This window comes from Rana temporaria, chromosome 5 (genome assembly GCF_905171775.1).
Source record: "Rana temporaria chromosome 5, aRanTem1.1, whole genome shotgun sequence".
Lineage (NCBI taxonomy): Eukaryota > Metazoa > Chordata > Amphibia > Anura > Ranidae > Rana > Rana temporaria.
In genome coordinates, this window is record NC_053493.1 from 363,961,367 (window position 1) to 363,981,939 (window position 20,573).

Consider the following 20,573-nt stretch of genomic DNA (forward strand, 5'->3'; position numbering starts at 1 on the left):
TGGTGAGAGACGATTCATGCTTTTCAGTCTGTTACAGCGTGACGAATGTGCTATCTCCATTACTAACGCTACTTTTACCGAAGGTGCGCTCCCGTCTCATACTTTATTCTGAGCATGCACGCGTTTCTAAGCATACACACGAACGTGTTTCTCGTCGTAAACCAGCCCGACGAGAAACATGACGGGGAAATTGAGACTCCCGATGAGAAAAAAAAAAAAAAAGAACATGTTCTCTTTTTTTCTCATCGAGGTCCACAACTGCTTTCTCGACGGAAAAAAAGATGAAGATGAACAGAGAGCAAACTACCAGAAAATATGACAAACACCTCACAAAAAAATCTTTTTATTGAAGTCTATTAACACTATGTCAAGGTTCGTCACCCATCATATACACAGTATGGGTAGAAAATGAACATCTCCGTAATACATGAACAGGTTTGTATGTGGAATTTCACAATTGCATGTTACATATTAACCGTTTCATTGACGAAGTCTGAAATGACTTGACTATTTCAGCACCTTGTGTAAACAATAAGACAGAGGCACAATGAATGGTGTTCATAAATCCAAACGCAGTGATCCCGGAGAGCTATTGTCCATGGTTCTCTCTAATGTAGACCAAAACCCTAAATAGACCAATTGTATTTTGCTAAAGCAACATGTGTCAAACAATTGCCATTAAAAAAAGTTGACCTGTTTTCATCCTTTGTGCTATTAATCTCTAGTGGACCATCCAATTGACAGCACAACTGGAAGAACGGTGTTACCGCATATGAGGAAAAAACGAACCAAGGACCTTTACGGCCGGATGACATTCATTTTAAATAAAGTTACAGATTTCAGGAGATTGAAAACAACATAGATCATTTTAAAGCTTACATGATAGTTCAGGAATTGGGTCTAGATCTACTTTAAAATCAATTACAGAAAAATCCTCACTCCTTCCCTTGGATTTAAGCCATCCGGCAACTTTCAGGCTCTACATATTCTCATCTGCAGCTCTTTTCAATTGTGCTCCTTTATCGTCCCCTTTACATACAATTGCTTTTGTTTTTATTTGATATCACCACTCTCTTCCAAGTGCATCAGCTCTTCCAAGACTCCTTATCACCAAACTTCTGCTCCTTGCATGCCGTATGCCCTCTCCAAACAATGACAGTTGTAACATGGTAAATGGGACTTAGTGCACCCCTAGTGTCAACCAGTGGCTCCATCCATGAATAAAAGAAAGCGTTGGCTATTGCCACTGGAGTGACAGAAAAATGTTCCCTCACCGGGGTTCACCAATCACACCACCTAAAAAATATGACGCGTGTTGGTATGCAGTCCTGGCAGAGTCACGGGAGGCAGTAGCAGCAAAAAACACCTAAAAAGGACAACTTCACTTTTAGTAAGGTTGCCTTTTAAAATGTTTCCCCTCCCCCTCAGTTGAAGCCACCTAGCAAAATACTTACCTTCATCTCTGCTCAAGATCTTCCCTCAGCCCTAGATAGCAAAAAAAAAATCCTTGCAGCACCCAGCTACTACTGGGCACCATTCACCCCGCTAATTTTCATGGATTGGAATTGTACTCCTCTTAATAGCTAGGGGGCAGTACAATGAGTATAGATCAGTGATGGTGAAAGTGGAGGTACAAGAAAAACATTTTTTTTTTCTAAGCCCACAATAAAAAAATGTTAACAAGAAAAGCCCACAATAAATTTACCTATAATAAAGTGTATGCAAAGACCACAACTCTTTTGGTTTACCGTAAAAACGACAATTTCATTCATCCCAGATGTTTTACACCGTTCCCCTTTGCCAGCACTGCAATTGATAATTATAGTATGGTGAAGGGATCATATCCCTCATTTTCCACTTCCTCTCACTCTCCTATTCCTCTACCCTTGTCCACTGACAAATAGTCTTATATTATTTTTATAGAGTGTAAAGCGTTCTGTGAATGGACAGGAAATCCTGTCATTTATCCATCACTGCTCTCATCCCGCCTAGACCATTCACAGAACACCTTGCATTTCCTGAAAAGAAAACAAAGCATTTTTTGTGAATGGAATTGGAGAGCAGCATGGGAGAGTAAATTACATGATCCTTTTAATGTCGCAGAGCCACAGCTATCAGTCATAGCACTTAAAGCGGAGGTTCACCCTAAAAAACATCTATATACGATTACATCTAGCATACTTCCGACATCTCCAAATTTTCCTTTTTTTTTTTTCTTTTTTTTGCCGTACATACCGTTTTATTGTTATTTTTCCCCCCGGCTTCCGGGTTCTGTCTCCCGCGGGAGTGGGCGTTCCTATTCAGAGGTTAGATGATTGACGTCTGGTGAAAAACTTCCCCTGGCGCATAAGGCACGTCACAAGTTTTCTGTAAGTAGCCGAACTGCTAGTCGGCTCTATATGGCGCCTGCGCAGTCAGCTCTACATGGCGGGTGCAGGCGCCGTATAGAGCCGACTCTATGCGCCAGGGAAAGTTTTTCACCAGACGTCGAACCTCCGCTTTAAGGAAGGGCACTGTTTAAAGCGAGGGTTCACCCTAAAAAAAAAAAAAAACTGTTCTATCCAGCATACTGCTGACATCAACAGTATGCTGGATTTTTATTTTTTTGGTCTGTACTTACCTTTTTCCGTCGTTTTCACTCGGCTTCCGGGTTCTCGCTCCCCCAGGGAGTAGGCGTTCCTAAGCTCTGCATAGATGAGTGACGCGCGCGTCATCGCCTTCCGAAAATATCCGAGTGGGACTCGGCACTTTACGGCACCTGTGCAGTCAGCTCTACACGGCAGGCGCAGGCGCCGTATAGCGCCGTAAAGAGCCGAGACCCCGTCGGATATTTTCGGAAGGCAATGACGCACACGTCAATCATCTATGCAGAGCTCCTCGTCAGGGAAAAGGAGCGACACGCCCACTCCCCGCAAGGAAGAAGACCTGGAAGTGCGGCTGAAGACAGGTAAGTATACACACAAAAAAAATTGACAACGCTACAAGCCATTATTAAGGCTACAGATAGGTTAGTCAAAAAATGTATTTTAGGGTGAACCCCCGCTTTAATATCTGGTGTGAATTAAACTGTCATTTTGGCAGTACCCAGCATCGCTACTGTCCAAGCATACTCTTCATTAGAGATAACTTGTAGACTTTTCCATAAGATTTTGTTTTTGGAGGTCTACTTTAAAGTTTTCCTTTAATCAACCACTGTCAAAATTGGCAGCATATATGGCAGCAAAATACAGGGAAAGGGTTAGAGACCACCACATACATGTGGATACCTGACATACTGAATATGTGGTACAGGAACCACATTTTGAGGAACATTGTCTCAAAGGCACTTCATAGTATTGAATACAGTCTGAACTTCAGCCAGACACAATTTATCATGCTCTCACCAGCATGCACTAAAAACATAAAAATAAAATAAATTGCACCTTGTAAGAACACCTAAACTATTTGGCAAATCTACTAGAAGTGAAAAGATATTTAAATGGCTCTGCAAATACATTTGTGCTTTGGCAGCCATTTACCACAATAAGGGTGCATAAGTGTTCACAATGCTTGTGCTTTAAAGTGAAACTTTACACTTGTTGGAGGGTGAAAAAACAATCCTCAGTGTATTCATATGATGGCAATGATTTTAGTAAACATCATGGCAGATTCTTAGCTACTTCTGCTCTGTAAATACTAAGGCCAATCCACTGACTTTCTCAATATGAAGGCAGCGGGAGAGTATACATGCTTTTAATCACAGATCAGAGTTTTGTAAAAAAAAAAAAAAAAACACAAATCACAAAAAAATACGAAAATTCGATTTCTGGGGATGGCTGAAAATAATCACCATTCAAATTCTAGCTGACCTATCAGATAAAGCTCCATGCACATATTAATAAAATACTAATTTGATCTATTTAGTGAGAAGCCTTTAAATGTAACTAGTTTAAATAAATAACTGAATTTGACTGGGTTTCAGCTTCTCGTAATCACCTGTACAGCAGGATTAGGGGTCCGTTCAGCAGGGGATCAATGAACACATTTTCTTGCTGAATTGGAGCTGATTGAAACAGATATCACTTTTATGACTTTTGTGCCCAGTAATTTTTTTGTCTGTATTTTGAAAGTGGACATTGGCAAACCTGTGATGACTTAATGGGCAACCAGAAGAATAGAAGCAGGGCCGATCCTAGGCAGGGTGCACAGGGTGCATTGCACCCAGGCGCCTGCAGAGGTGGGGGCGCCGAACATCTAACAGACCCTCTAACAGAAGCCCTCTCTGTGTCCATCACAGAGGCCCTTCTCCAGGTCCCAATAAAGTACTCTGCTTCTCTTCTCTGTATTTTGTTTATTGTTAAGAGATCATGTAAGGATCCCAGGTTAATAAAGACTTTGTGGGGGAGCATCTCTGTGGTTGTGTCATTGCCATAGAAAAATTTGTAAAGGGGAGGGGTTAGTAAAAGGACGACGCCCATGTGGGGGCGCCAGAAATATTTCTGCACCCAGGCGCCTGTGACCCTAGGATCGGCCCTGTATAGAAGTATAGGGACTTGCATCCGTTTACATCCAGCTGCCCACAGAGTCACCATGGGACATCAGGCCACCTCTGACCCATCATGTTTAAGTACAGAACACATTTTTTTTCTAGAGGTGGACTTTGAATGCATGTCCGTTTACATCCATCTGCTCACAGACCTACAGCAATAACATCTCCGGGAGAAGAATATGCTGACAGGAACAGAGGGAGATCATTTCATAAGTCTATTGTTGCGCCTTCACGTTCTAATCAAAAGCTGGGGTTGGAAGGTGACTTTTTTGTGTCCGTTTTGCTTAAAGCTGTTGTAAACCCTTAACATATACCCAGTGAAAGGACTAGTCTCAACTGATGCAAAGAGATTAAACAAATCCTCCTAGATAGGTTGTACCTGTCTATTTGCAGCCCTCTCGTCTCTACAGCCTCCTAAAGCACACCTTTTATTTAGCATTCCGTAGCTCCAGAAGGCAGGGGGCAGTGATCCAATGTCATACACTACGCAGCACAGAACAGGGAGTGTAATCTGAAACTTGAGTGGAGGGAAAGGACACACATTCCATACAGTCTCATAGGGAAACATGCACAGCTGAGGCTGCCAGTCACCTGTTGTGTGCTGGTAAGGGGTGGGGCCATGTCCCAGGATAGACTGTCAGAAGTGACCCATACAGACATACAGATAGCAAAGGGAGAACAGAGCAGGGGGTGCCAGATGCTTTGGGTTGAGCCAAGTACACACTATAGAAGGATATACTTTGTTAATTTTCCATTTCAGGGGTTTACAAACTCTTTAATGGCAGATATAGAAAGTCAGGTCAAAGGGATGGTTTTGATGTTTGACAAGACTATTTAGACCTCATAAATTGTCTGGTCAGAAATGCAAATCATTATATATATATATATATATATATATATATATATATATATATATATATATATATAGTGTGTTCAATGATTTGCCTGGAGTTTAGCTTTAAAGGATAACTAAACCCAAGAACAAATATTGCAGCTTACAGGCCTTAGATGTAGTGGATGCTGTGTTTTTTTTTTTTTTTTTTTTTTAAGCCAAGAACATATTCACCAAATACAGGAAACCCATATTGATCCTGCAAGAAATGCAGTGCCCTTGTTATTTCCCATGAGCTTCACTAAAGAATATCTTCTTTTCCAACTATCCCCTGTAAAGTACAAATTGCTCTGACCCCCAAGTAATAGTGTATAGTCCATATGAGAAGGACAGTCCAGGGTGACAACCAGGGCTCCCTCCATAGAAACGGTGAAAAAAAAACACATCAAGAAACAGTAAGATACAATATATTACATTTTCTGGAGTTTGGAACTTGGGTACACTGTAAGGCAGCCATTCTCAATCAGGGTTCCGTGGAGCAATACGGTTCCTCCAGTGGTGGCTAAGAGTTCAAGTTCTGGCTAACTGACCTCCCATCTAATGGTGTCTGGTCTGCATAGTTCCAGGTTCAACACTACTTGGCAGAGCCAGAAGCACGACTCCAAGGGTATCATTCTGGCCAACATTTAAGGGGTCATTCTTCCCACTTCCTACCACCAGCGTCAAGCCTCGTACACATGCACGGTTTTCTCGGGAAGAACCAGCAAGAAAACTGCTGGCAGAGTAAACCGTGCGTGTTCTCGTCAAGAAAACTGCCCAGAATCTCGACGAGAAAAATAGAGAACCTGCTCTCTATTTTCTCGTTTTTTCCTGCCGAGAAACCCGAGCGTGTGTATACTTACCTCTTCATGGAAACCCACGCATGCTCGAAATGACTTCAACGCATGCACGGTAGCTTCCAAGGCATAGGTAGGGTGAAGCAAGATGGTGGCAACGGCATCGAATGTGACGAGTTGATGATGTCACGCATTTGTGCCATTCAAAAGAACAGCGTTTCTTTTGAATGGAGTGTGTGTGCACTTGGCCGGCAAGAGATTCTTGCCAAGAATCTCGTCAGGAAAAACAAATTTATTTTTCCTGACGAGATTCTGGGCCGTGTGTACAGGGCTTAAAGCGGAGGTTCACACAAAAAGTGAACCTCCGCTTTTTGGATCCCTTCCCCCCTCCGGTGACACATTTGGCACCTTTCAGGGGGGAGGGGGGTGCACCACTTTTGGGTCTGATCCCGCGTGGGGAATCCAGCCTGTGACGTCACTCCCCCGCTGTCTTCTGGGAAACACTGTTCCCAGGAGAGAGCGGGGACCAGTGACGGCGCGCCGCGATCCTCACACATGGGCAGTAGGGTATCGGGCAGTGAAGCCGTCAGGCTTTACTGCCTGATTCCCTCACCGAGGATGGCGGCGGAAGCAGCCAAGGACCAAGCAATTGCTCAGCTTTGGCTGCTGACATCGCGGGTGCGCTGGACAGGTAAGTGTCCGTTTTTTAAAAGTCAGCAGCTGCTGTATTTGTAGCTGCTGACTTAAAAAAAAAAAAAGGCGGAACCTCCGCTTTAAGGCGCATTTTCCCAATGACTTTGATTTGATTAATCTTACCAGGGGCTCCCTGAGACCCCAAAAATATTTCAAGGGTTCCTCTGGGGTAAAAAGGTTTAGAAAGGCTGCTGTAAAGAGTGGAGTCTGGCCCGTTCAGCTCTGCAGCCAATATGCTGAAATTCCAACATTATTTGTACTTATTTGGGCAAAAACTTTTTTTGCTCAGCCTTAGTAATTGTCCAGCCAAATAAGGACACTTGGGGATTATATAAAGCACGGTTTATCAAATTATACATGAACAATGGGAGGCACACTAGATAAACTCTCGATGATCCCAAAACTGAAAACTGAAATCTACGCAATCTCTTCAAACAGAACATTTACTCAGCGTCGCCATCCGTTCTTACAGCCCTGAGGTATGAAACGCTTATTACATCCATTGTATTGTGTATTGTGTATTTTTAGCATGTGGAGCCATCTGAAAACTCCAAATCTTCCATCTCCCTGAGAAGATGTTACAGAAATAAACCATTTTTTTACAGGACAGAAAGTCATCTGCAAAACTCTTTTGAGTTCATCATTAGCAAACCAGGACCAGACCAAGCACTTGAGATTGTACAGCATTGGAGATTTGAAACTGTAAAGACATCAAAGGGTCCAGAGAAAACTTAAGCTTCATGGAAAAAAAAAGCAGAAAAAAAAGGAGCAGAAAATGATCCGAGACGCAGACATGACACAGTGTTGAAAATCTTGGGCAATAAATAAACGCTTCCTCTCTGTGACCCTGTTTCTCTCACTTTCATCTCTTTTGCTTTAGCTGCTGTGTGAGTAACTAATTAAGCAGAGTCCCATATGTAATGCTGTTTGAATTTGGTTGGATTTTATCCACTGTTTCCTTTCCTGCAGAGAGACAAAAAATGGAAATTAAAAAGAGAAATCTACATTTGATATTTTCCAGACAAAATTAGTGAGTTACTTCGAAAACGTGTTCAATGAAAACATATAATATTAAAAATAAGGAAAATAGGAGCCCCTGCTTGTATTATTCCGTTCCAGGCTTTACTAGCTATAGCCTAGAACAGTGGTCTCCAAACTGCGGCCCTTTGCTTGCCTTTATCCGGCCCTTGGAGCACTATCCCTCCCAATGATACGAGACACTATTCTGCCATCTGACCAGTGGTGTATTTAGGTTTTGTGCTGCCCTAGGCCTGACTAAACTCATGCACCCCCTAATTTAAATATGACCCACCCCTTCCTGTCAAGGCCACACCCCTTTCTGTTTAACACCCACCATGACATTTTCAAGTGGGGACACTAGTTCTTAGGGCCTGGGGGGAGGGGGCAACGGATTCCCTTAATTTGCATAGATTTCCCATCACTTCCTGTTTGGCTATGGGGCAGGATGTGAAGGGAAATCTCTGCAATGGGTCAGGTATGGTAAAAAATAAACTGACAGGGGCTATAACCATGGGCGTCCGCTCCATAGGGCAAGGGGGGTCGTTTGCTCCCCTTGGAATCGCCAGGGAGAGCCAGGAGCAGGGCCGAACTGGCCCTGGGGCCGCTTTAAGCGGTGACTGCGGCGCTCCCCTCCTTCTGTCCTCCGGCGCTCGTATCGTATGTCATGGAGCTGGGTCTGTGTGCAAGGTCCCACCCCCCTAGTTTGGCTCGTCTGATAGTCTTCTAGTGTTCCGCCTATCACACGAGCCAAACCCAGCTCCATGACATACGATACGAGCGCCAGAGGACAGAGGGAGGGGAGCGCCGTTTGATATTGTTTACCAGGCCTGTGCTTTGTTTGTTCCAACATCTGTTGCCACAGGTAACACTAGACTATTTTCTGATGTGTTTTTAGCAAGTCTGGAGACGCAGAGCAAACACAACACAGAGTTGTAGCCTACGGCATAGTTTCTAGTTGTCCCTTATTTAGAGTGCCTGTCCCTCTTCTGGAATCATTTGTCCCTCATTCCAAATGGTTCCTCTTTTAGACCTGAAATAAATATACTGTCAATATAGTGTAGTGTTTCAGTCAAGGGAAAGGGGTGCTGTGTAATGTAAAGGGGTCCAGTGATGCAGGGTGCTGTGTAATGTAAAGGGGTCCAGTGATGCAGGGTGCTGTGTAATGTAAAGGGGACCAGAGGTGCAGTTATGGAGAGGGGGTACACAGTAGTGACAAAGAGATATTGAAAGATGCAGGGGGCACAGTGGGGAGTTTTTACATTTTAGTGGGGGGGGGGGGGCGCTAGCGGTCAAAGAAAGGGTAAAATGCGACTATCACCACTGCCGAAGCGCCCATCCCCCCCTCTGAAAAAATTTCAGCGGACGCCCATGGCTATAACCCTCCCTTACTCTATCCAAAATGAAAAAAAAAAAAAAGTGTTGCCTATAGTTCTTCTTTAAAACACAAATTTCTGATAATTTTATGGAGAGGACTAAGAAGATATAACCATGCCAATACAGCAGAAAACATATATTACAGTGAGGAAGGTTTGTGGTCCAGGAGGATAGGACAGTCAAAAATAGAAGCAGCTTGCATTACACTAACAGTGAAGCACAAGCCGGCGGGGACTCTTTCCGTGCTGCTCCCCCTGCAAAGTGCTGCCCTAGGCCTGGCCCTTGTTGGCCTAGGCCAGGATACATCGTTGCATCTGACACCAACAATGGAGCACCATTTCTCCCACTGCCACCATTAATGGGGCACTATTCCTCCTTATGATACCAGCAATGGGGCACTATTCCTCCCCCTAATAGCAGATGTTTACTCCCACTGATGCCAGGAAAATTTTCACTCCCGCTGGCCAAAGTCCAGCCCTCCAAGAGTCTGAAGGACAATAAACAGACCTTTGTTTAGAATTTTTGGAGGCCCCTGGCCTAGAACACATATGCATGATGGGAGTTTGAGGATTTTCATACTTTACTGCATGCTTTTTCCAGGTCAGTAACTCAATAGGTAGGCAAAGTCTCAACTGAAAGTGAATGCTAAAGCAGAGCATCCAACTACAGGTATATGCTCAGAGCACATAAAGGGGACATTTACTAAAACTGGTCACTCAGAACTTTAAAGGGGTTGTAAAGACAAAAATATTTTCCTCTTAAATTAAAGTCTGACAGTAGCTGATAAAGTAAAAAGTAATGTTTTGCATTATAACTAGTTTGATACCTGTTGAAATCGAGCCGTTTTATTCACCTCCAGCACTCCTGAATCATTATTCTCACTGACTTCCTGGTTTGCGGTGCGCATTCATTCTTGCTACATCACGGCCTAATGGGAACTACAGTTCCCATTAGGCTTAGCCTCCATGCCTGTGAGGGATAAGAGAGCATCTTCACGCAGGGCTGTAGTCATAGGGAGGGGGTGAGCACATTCTACTTTCCACCATGCAAAACGGCTCAGATGCTGGTGGAAAGCAAGAAGAGGAGAGACAGGAAATGCCATTTTCAAACCTAAATTACTGTATTTTGGAGGTCAAAAGGAAAAACGAGGCAAGTGATATTTAAATGCTCTAGCTTACAGCAATCAATTGATCTAATAAAAAACGAACCTTTAGTGTTCCTTTAAGTAGCCAGCCAGCTTCTCATTTTTTCAGTTAAGCTTTGACAATAAAACCTGGAAGCTGATTGGTTTCTATGCAGAGCTGCACCAGATTTTGCATGCTTTTGTTTTAGTAAATCTCCCCCAGAGCATGATGTCCTGGTTGAGTTGCCAGCCCAAGGAGTCAGTGCAGGTCAATACAGTGCAAGTGGCTTTAACCACTTAAGCCCCGTACCATTTTGTTGCTAAATGACCGGGCCACTTTTTGCGATTCGGCACTGCATCGCTTTAACTGACAATAAGCGTATTTGATCTGTTTGCGCAAAAGTTCTAGCATCTACAAAATAGGGAATATAATTATGGCATTTTTATTTATTTTTTTACTAGTAATGGCAGCGATTTTTTTTTATTGTGACCGTGACATTGCGGCGGACATATCGGACACTTTTGACACATTTTTGGGACCATTCACATTTATATAGCGATTAGTGCTATAAAACTGCACTGATTACTGTGTAAATGTGACTGGCAGGGAAGGGGTTAACACTAGGGGGCGCTGAAGGGGTTAAATATGTTCCCTAAAGTGTGTTCTAACTGTAGGGGGAGGGGGACTCACAAGGGGAGGAGACCGATGTGTGTTCCTCTATACTGGGAACACACATCTGTCTCCTCACCTCTGACAGGACATGGATCTGTGTGTTTACACACACAGATCCATGGTCCTACCGTGATGTGCGCCGGGCAATCGCGGGTGCCCGGCGCACATCGCGGCCGCCGGGCAGGCGCACCGGGTCCCGAGCAATGCGGTGGGGGAGCGCGTGCTCCGCCTAGCCACCCGAGAAGGCAAGGACGTCATATGACGTCCAGTCTGAGGGACAGAGGGTTCCCGCCGACGTCATTTTACAATGACTCGGTAGGGAACGGGTTAAGAGAGTTATTCCTCCTTCAGGACAGTCAATGGTTTGAGTGTAAAAAGGTTCCTACTTATCACAGCCATGGAGGGTTAGTTACCAGATCAGGACAGACAAGACAACAATCTCTTGTTTATGTCTTCCCCTTCCTCACTTGATCACAGAGAAAATGATTGACTGCATTGGTTTGAAAAACCCGACCAACTGCTACTGTTTCCCCAAATAGAAGTTGAAGCAGAAGCCGTCTGCCTGCTCCCACTTGCTGTAAAATGTTGATGTGTGTGCTCAGAGGAGAAAACACGTTCAGAGGGCCTCAGCCAACAGACATTCATCCAGGTGGATAGGTTGCGTCTGGGCGATTACGCTCTTATGGTTATAATCACTTTTAAACATCTATATAAAATCACGAATGGTCATGGTCACTTGTTGCTTGTCCTCGCTCCAAGCAGTTCATAAATCAGTTAAATGGAAATCACATGGAGAAATGTTAATGACTTCTGCAGTTATCATTAGGTTGTTAACCCTTGCTTGTTTTTAGTACACAGAGTTAAAGTTGCAGTATAAATGAGTTATTTGCACAGTTTGATACATCTGCCGGTCACACCCTTCTCAATGCAGCTGAAATGATTCATAGGATAAAATGAGATAATCTTCAACCTAGGGGACTCTCTCCTGGCCCAGGTCTAATTGGGATTCCTGTAGTATGTTGCAATGTTCCCAGTTCCCTGTCTGCTGAGGTCTCCAATTGGGATAAACATGATGGCATGGAAATGTTCTCATGCAGGAAGATCTAACATATGTAGACATGGTAATAAACAGTACAAACTTCAAGACTCGGAAAATCCCATAAAAGTTATTGTAAGTTGGTGGAACTCAGTGGCGGTGCGTCCATAGTGGGCGCAGGAGCGCCATCCCCTCTCTCCTGCACCCATCAATCAACAATACATGGATTCATGCATTGCATGAATCTATCTATTGTTGCCACTGTCGCTCACTATTCAGATATCCGGCCCCCTTTTGAGCGCCAGTGTTTTGGAAGTGCCTGATTAGAGCGAGAGGCTCCAATAGGCTTCCCGATTACAGCCTGCGGGCTCTAATCGGCTTTCAAAATGGTTAACCAGAGGGCGCACAGGCTGTGCATTCCCTGGTTAATCAGTGCTGTGTTAGGGAATCGCTTCCCTAACACTGACCCGCCTCTCAGCCAATCAGGTGCACCGGGTCTGGTTACCGGTCACCTGATTGGCTAAAGCGACATTGAGGGTGGGAGAAGACGTCGAGGGAGCGTGGAGGAGGACAGCGCTGACCCGAGGAAGGCAAGTGCGGGGCTGGGGGGAAACTGGCTGCATTTGGGGGCACAAACTGGCTGCATTTGAGGGGACAAACTGGCTGCATTTGATGGGCACAGTGACTGCAATTGATGTTTTTTTTTTTCAGTTTGTTTGCGCCCCCCAAAAAATTTTGAGCAACAGCTGTCTCTGGTGGAACTACAGTTCTCAGGATGCCTTACCAGGGACTTGCGTTCACAACGCTATAGCTTATACTTGCCTATAACACTATTCATCGCTAACCACATATGTACATCATACACTTTAATAGAAATACTATTACTAGCATCCTGAACCTGGACACCCTGCCCTGCACAGGGCTTTTTTTCCCAGCGAGAACGCAATTTCGGCACCTCCAGGACTGACTGTATGTAATGGCAATGGGTGCTGGGGTGTGCTGCAGGGTCTATTGATGCTCGCTGCTGGGGGATCTATTCTAGCTGGAGGGGATCTATTGTTGCTGAGGAGGTTTATGGTTGCTGGTGGGGGACCTATTGTTTCTGGGGGTGGGTCTTATGTTGCTGGGGAGTCAGTTGTTGCTGGGAGGGATCTACTGTTGAGGGAGGGGTCTACTGTTGCTGGCTGCCAGAGAGTCTATTGATGCTGGCAATGGGGAGATCTCTTGTTTCTGGGGGTGGGTCTTATGTTGCTGGGAGGGATCTACTATTGCTGGCTGCCAGAGAGTCCATTGATGCTGGCAATGGGGAGATCTCTTGTTTCTGCTAGGAGTCTATTGTTGCTGGAGGTGAAATTTTGGTGTGGGTGGTCCATTGTTGTTAGGGGGATCTATTGTTGCTGGCTGCAAGGCATCTATTTTACTGCTTTTCTTGTGAACATTACCAAATTCCATACAAATTGATTAGCACCACAAAATGATACTTGGTTCTGTATTGTCTGAAAGGGCAGTACTGGGAGGCGGACAGGGGATGGAACCAAGGGGGTGGTACAGGAGGTGTGTAGGGGCGGAGAAAAGGAGGAGTTCCTGCACCTATTCTTTAAGAAAAAAAGCCCTGCCCTTGCAGTAGCCTATGACACAAGGGGGCCAAATTCACGAGGGGGTCCAAACAAAACAGCAAGTTTTCATGAAGACCATGTAGCTCTCACAATTCTGGTCAATGAGGAGTAGTTCTTTATCACACAGCAACTGATTAGTATACCATGAGTGATCCCATACCAAATGATTATTTGGTTAGTTCCCCTGTTACCTTTCATCTCAGGGTCTTCCCTGCCTTGCTGGGGCTGCCTCTCTGTGATACCAGTGGCAGACTATGCAAATGAAATAAAGGAAGAGGCAGTTTGCACATGCAGTTGTGGACATTGACAGGACACCTTTCCACTTTTACATAAAGCCCCGTACAGGCGTCAAATTATCCCGAGCTAGTATATTGTGGGCTAGATTCAGCAACAACATACGGCGGCGTATCTCCAGATACGCCGTCGTAATTTCAAATCTGCGCCGTCGTATCTTTACGCCGATTCTCAAAGGCAGATACGTTGAAAAAATAGGCTTCCTCCGCCGACGTAACTTGAATACGCCGGCGTATAATTGTGTGCAATTTTACGCTGGCCGCTAGGGGCGCTTCCGTAGATTTACGCAAGGAATATGCTAATTAGGTAGATACGCCGATTCACAAACGTACGTACGCCCGGCGCTATTTTGTTACGTCGTTTACGTTAGGCTTTTTCGGTGTAAGGTTGCTCCTGCTATTATGAGGCGTACGCAATGTTAAGTATGGACGTCGTTCCCGTGTCGAATTTTGAAATTTTTACGTCGTTTGCGCAAATCGTTCGCGAATAGGGCTGGACGTAATTTCCGTTCATGTCGTAACCAATACGTCTTTGCAGCGTACTTTGGAGCAATGCACACTGGGATATGTACACGGACGGCGCATGCGCCGTTCGTAAAAAACGTCAATCACGTCGGGTCACCACACATTTACATAAAACACGCCCCCCTCATCCTCATTTGAATTAGGCACGCTTACGCCGGCCACATTTACGCTACGCCGCTGTAACTTAGGAGGCAAGTGCTTTGTGAATACAGCACTCGTCTCACTTACTTACGGCGGCGTAGCGTGATTCAATGCGCGATTCTACCTGAATCTAGCCCTTTGTCTATAAAGTATACTAAGCCAAACACACGTGTTGTTGGTGAAGAGTCAAGTTCATACTAGACCAAAATGAACGCAGGCGCCAACATCTACTCCTGTTTGATGCCAACGCCCTCTCATTTTTAATGCTTCTCTGTCTTTACACCAACTTGGAAAACATCTGACAGAGAGTTGCAGACCCAAACCCAATGGCGCTGGAATTACTGCTACAACCAGCACCTGTGAGAGTGCAGCCTAAAGCCTCGTACACACCGTCAGATTATTGGACGAATTTTCGTCAGTTTTTTGTTGGATGATAGTCTCAAATCAAAAGTGAAGAGGGTACTCAACATCAGAAAATTTTCTGATGACAAAATTCACCGTCAGAAGTGACGTAATGTGTTCAATTGTTTTGTATGTGTTCTTTAATTTCTGAGCATGTCTAGTCTTGCTCTTCAGATTTTTATTTGGCAGAAAACAGTACTAATGAAAAGAAAATGCGACGTTGTGGTCACATCAGACAAGAATTTTGGGGCCTGCACATCCAGTTTTTGTCTGATCAAAATCCGTAATCGGCTGTCAAAAGCAGCATACTAAAGCCTCGTACACACTATCGGATTTTCCGACGGGAATTGTGTGATGGAAGGCTTTTGTCGGAAAATCCCACAGTTTGTATGCTCCATTGGACAATTGTTGTCGGATTTTGTTGGATAGCATGCTTTAACCACTTAAAGCGGGGGTTCACCCTAAAAAAAAAAATTTTTTTTGTCTACCATGCCATCCAGCATACTAGCGTGAGCTACAGTATGCCTTTATTTTATTTTTTTGCGCCATACTCACAGTTTAATCCATTAGTTAAGTTTTAGACTCCCCGCGAGGAGTAGGCGTTCCCCATGAAGAGGGGAACATGATTGACGGCCGGCTATGACGCGTTACGCTTCCCGAAAATTGCCGAAATAGGACTTGGCTCTTCACGGCGCCTGCGCAATCAGCTCCTAGTCTGTGCACAGGCGCCATATAGCGCCGTGAAGAGCCAAGTCCTACTCCGGCTATTTTCGGGAAGCGTGACGCGCCATAGCCGGCCGTCAATCATGTTCCCCTCTTCATAGGAACGCCTACTCCCCGCGGGAAGTCAAACAAAACTAATGGATTAAACTGAGTACGGCGCCAAAAAAATAAATAAAGGCATACTGTAGCTCACGCTAGTATGCTGGATGGCATAGTAGAAACTTGTTTTTTAGGGTGAACCTCTGCTTTAAGGACCCCTTCACGCCGATATACGTTGGCAGAATGGCACGGTTGGGCACAATCACGTACCTGCGGCACGCTCGCGACCCGGTCCGAAGCTCCGTGACCACGCCCGCGGGACCCGATCGCCGCCGGTGTCCCGCGATCGGTCACCGGAGCTGAAGAACGGGGAGAGGTGTGTATGTAAACACACCTTCCCTGTTCTTTGTTGTGGCAGTGTCATTGATCATCTGTTCCCTGATATAGGGAAAGACAATCAATGACGTCACACGTCCAGCCCCGCCCCCCTACCGTTAGAAACACATATGAGGTCACACTTAACCCCTACAGCACCCCCTAGTGGTTAACTCCTAAACTGCAATTGTCATTTTCACAGTACACAATGCATTTTTATAGCAGTTTTTGCTGTGAAAATGACAATGATCCCAAAAATGTGTCAAAAGTGTCCGATGTGTCCGCCATAATGTCGCAGTCATGAAAAAAAAACGCTGATCGCCGCCATTAGAAGTAAAAATTAATAATAAAAATGCAATAAAACTATCCCCTGTAAACGCTATAAATTTTGTGCAAACCAATCGATAAACGCTTATTGTGATTTTTTTTACCAAAAATAGGTAGAAGAATACGTATCTGCCTAAACTTAGTTAAAAAAAATGTTTTTATATATTTTTTATAGCAAAAAGTAAAAAATATTGAATTTTTTTCAAAATTATCGCTCTATCTTTGTTTATAGCGCAAAAAATAAAAACCGCAGAGGTGATCAAATACCACTAAAAGAAAGCTCTATTTGTGGGTAAAAAAAAGAACACCAATTTTGTTTGGGAGCCACGTCGTACGACCGCGCAATTGTCAGTTAAAACGACGCAGTGCCGAATCTCAAAAAGGGGCAAGGTCCTTAACCTGCATAATGGTCCGGGTCTTAAGTGGTTAAAATTTTCCGATAACAAATGTGTGCTGTCGGATTATTTCATTGTGTGTACAGAAGTCCTTCGCAAAAAAATCCAAAGTACAAACACGTATTGCTCGGAAGCAATGCTAACCATAACACAACATTAGCAGAAGTTGTCCAAAGGATGGCGCTAAAGAGCCGAAAAACCACATAGTATATCTAGTACGTCACTACGTTCGTGTTTGTTGGCTGACAAAGTTTTGCCGTCTGTTTGCAGAACAAGATCACGACCAACGCCCTTTGCACAAAATTCCACGAATTTGTCCGATGGGAATGCGATCGTGTGTACGAGGCTTTAAGGTTTGACCTCATATTATATGGTTTGGGTAAATCTGAAGACAAAAATCTACAGAAAATCTAATAGTGTGTATGGGGTCTTAGGACGAGCAATTATAAAACACATTACAGTCATTCTTCTACAAAACCACATTTTTTAATAATTTGTTCAAATTTCTGATGGGAGGAAGCCATCGTATGGCCTGAAATATTCAACTAGACACATCACTGTAAAAATGAAGCATGTTCTCGGAGTGCTTAGCTTCAGCTCATATATTAATCATAAATTGCTTTAGCATTGCATTGCTTCGGTTCATGTATTAATCACAAATTGGTTTAGCTAACAAAGTGGCTGCTGTGTGCAGATTGGCATATACTATTATTGAACAGCGGCAGGGATTAATAAAATATATGTGTGTTTAAATGGTTGTTTTGCAGCTAAGAACGTCAAAGCTGAATTCCAGGAAGATAGAAGAGATGCAGTTAAGCATTCAGCATATTAGAAAAATCAAATCTATATTTTTTTTAAATACAGTTTGTGAAGTATAACTACCCAGATCTGCCTTTCTATCAGCTTACTTTAATTTCCATTCAGAATAGTATTCAATTGGGTGTGGGAGAATGGTACATTGCGCTTTTTTCTCCGGTTAGCAACCTTCTAGTGTTGGATTGACAGCAGAGTGATTTCCTCCAATCAGCAGACCAAGGGGAGAAAAATGGCCAAGCTGCAGAGCTTTTTTTCTCAGAAAATAGGTGCAGGAACTCAACCACGACCCCGTTCAGATTTCACAAACAGTAGAAGGGTCTTAAAGAGGCATAAAATACCAGGATTGCATTACATGCAGAGTGCAAAGCTGTCACTTGTAAACACAGAAACCAGACTTCTGTGTTTACAAGTGATTGTGGTGAGCAGGCACCAACGGGTCTGAGCCAGAGGTGGTGGAACTGAGTTCCCCCAAGTTCCCCCTGAAAAAAAGCCCTGCCAAGCTGTATTGCTTAAAGCGGAGGTTCACCCTAAAACAATTATATACCGTTACATCCAGCATACTGCTGACATCTACATAATGCTGGCATTTTTTTTTTTTCACCGCTGTACATACCTTCTTATAGTTCTTTTCACCCGGCTTCCGGGTTCTCACTGCCCCGGGGAGTAGGCATTCCTTTGAAGATGCGTAGATGATTGACGTGCGGGTAAGGCGCATCACGCGTTCCGAAAATAGACCAACTGGGACTCGGCTTTTTTTACGGCGCCTGCACAGTCAGCTCTACCCGGCAGGCGCCGTATAGCGCCATATAGAGCCGAGTCCTAGTTCGTCTATTTTCGGAACGCGTGACGCGCCTTAACCACACGTCAATCATCTACGCCTCTTTATAGGAGCGCCTACTCCCCGCGGGAGTGAGAACTCGGAGCCGGGTGAAAAGAACTATAAAAGACGGTAAGTACAGCGGAAAAAAAAAAATACCAGCATACTGTAGATGTCAGCAGTATGGTGGATGTAATGGTATATAGATGATTTTTAGGGTGAACCTCCGCTTTAAGGCTTGGTTCACACTGGTGTGATGTGGGAAACACTGTGCAGAGTGACGTCCCAACCAAAATATACTTACTGCGCATGCGGCATGCATTCCACCATGCAATCCACGGCGCGATGCGTTCCCCACACTTTATGATCTAATGCAGGGATAAGCAATTAGCGGACCTCCAGATGTTGCCAAACTACAAGTCCCATGAGGCATAGCGAGACTCTGACAGCATCAAGCATGACACCCAGAGGCAGAGGCATGGCTAACTGCTTATCCCCGATCTAATGGGTAGCTGTATTCTGATAGAACACTGCCCCCTCGTGCACATTCTCCTTTCACAGGGGACACTCTCGCCCCCTAGTGGTGGTTCAAGCTCTGCAGTGGAAAAGACACCATGCGGACATCTTACTACACCCAGCTACATCTTAGAATTTCAACAATAAAATTAGCATATATAAATATTTATATATATTATAAATAAATATACTATATTGATGTCTGTGATATATTTATATATGCTCACTTTATTGCAAAAATTACTCTGCAATTGAAGATGTAGCTGGGTGTACTAAGATGTCCGCATTGGGTGCTCTATCAGAATACCGCTACCCGTCAGATCATAAAGTGTATGGAACGCAAAACGCATGCAAAGTAAGTATTTTTTTGGTCAGAACGTCACTTCCATTGCACAATCTGATGGGTAGCGGTAATCTGATAGAGCAACCTGTCAAAAAATGGGGGAGGAATAAAAGTATGCAATTTCCTGCAGTGGAGATCCACCATTCATTTCTGATACCTTTTGGGCCCCGTACACACGACCGAACATGTCCGCTGAAACTGGTCCGCGGGCTCTTTTCAGCGGACAAGTTCGGTCGTGTGTAGGGCCTAGCGTACCATTTTCCAGCGGACATTTGTCCAGCAGACCGTTTCCCAGCGGACAAAAATTTCTTAGCATGCTAAGAAACATTTCCGCTGGAAACCTGTCCGTCGGACATGTTCGGTCGTCTGTACAGACTTACCGTACATGTCCGAGCGGCCGCCATCCCTTGCATGCGTCGAATCACTTCGACGCATGCGTGGAAGCATTGAACTTTCAGGGCCGCGTCATCGTCGCGGCCTCGTCACCGCGTACGCGTGGATTTCTGTTTGATGGTGTGTACAGCTATCATACAGAAATCTCCGGGCGGACATGTCCGCTGAAATCCGTCCGGCGGACCGTTTTCATCGGACATGTTTGCCCGTGTGTACGAGGCCTTACATAGCCGGTTTGAGTTCAATATTTTACAATAGATTGGCTGGCGTTTTTTTTTTTTTTTTTTTACTCAATAAAAGCATCTTTGCCTATAGGGACTATAGTAGAGTATGCCAATATCTAATGTACATTATATACCCAGAGTGTCATACGTATACTCACCGGGAATCTCACCAAAGTTTATATACGGTTCTTGGAAAGAATGCTTCTTTTGGTTTCTTGCAATTAGGAAAACCCCAAAGAAAGATAAAAAGCACCTGCAGAAATAAAATGAATTATACATAAAGCTAGAACCGTATAATTGTAGCACCAGATGATGTAAAACCAAAGCAAAGGATTTAATGATGAGAACTTTAACCCTTTCATGACCAGAGGTCATTGATGTCTAGATGCCCAGACCAAATTTAGAAGTCACAGTATGCATCAGTAAATGTGATTGTAAACTGTGACTAATTTGCCGGCTTAAACTATTTTTTTAAAGAATTTATTTAGTACACCGTTTTAATAAATACACCAC

General features: G+C 44.2%; 1 protein-coding gene across 1 annotated transcript in view; it reads right to left on the reverse strand.

Annotated features, from left to right (window-relative positions):
- Positions 1 to 7,214: 7,214 nt before the first annotated feature.
- The window catches only part of NIPAL2 (NIPA like domain containing 2), a 199,593-nt gene continuing 186,234 nt past the window's right edge, over positions 7,215 to 20,573 (reverse strand). The window contains exons 10-11 of the mRNA XM_040354767.1: positions 20,219 to 20,313; positions 7,215 to 7,852 (exon numbers count right to left, since the gene is read on the reverse strand). Coding sequence (XP_040210701.1) covers positions 7,785 to 7,852; positions 20,219 to 20,313 — 163 coding nt within the window. The 3' untranslated portion in view covers positions 7,215 to 7,784. The remainder of the gene's footprint in view (positions 7,853 to 20,218; positions 20,314 to 20,573) is intronic.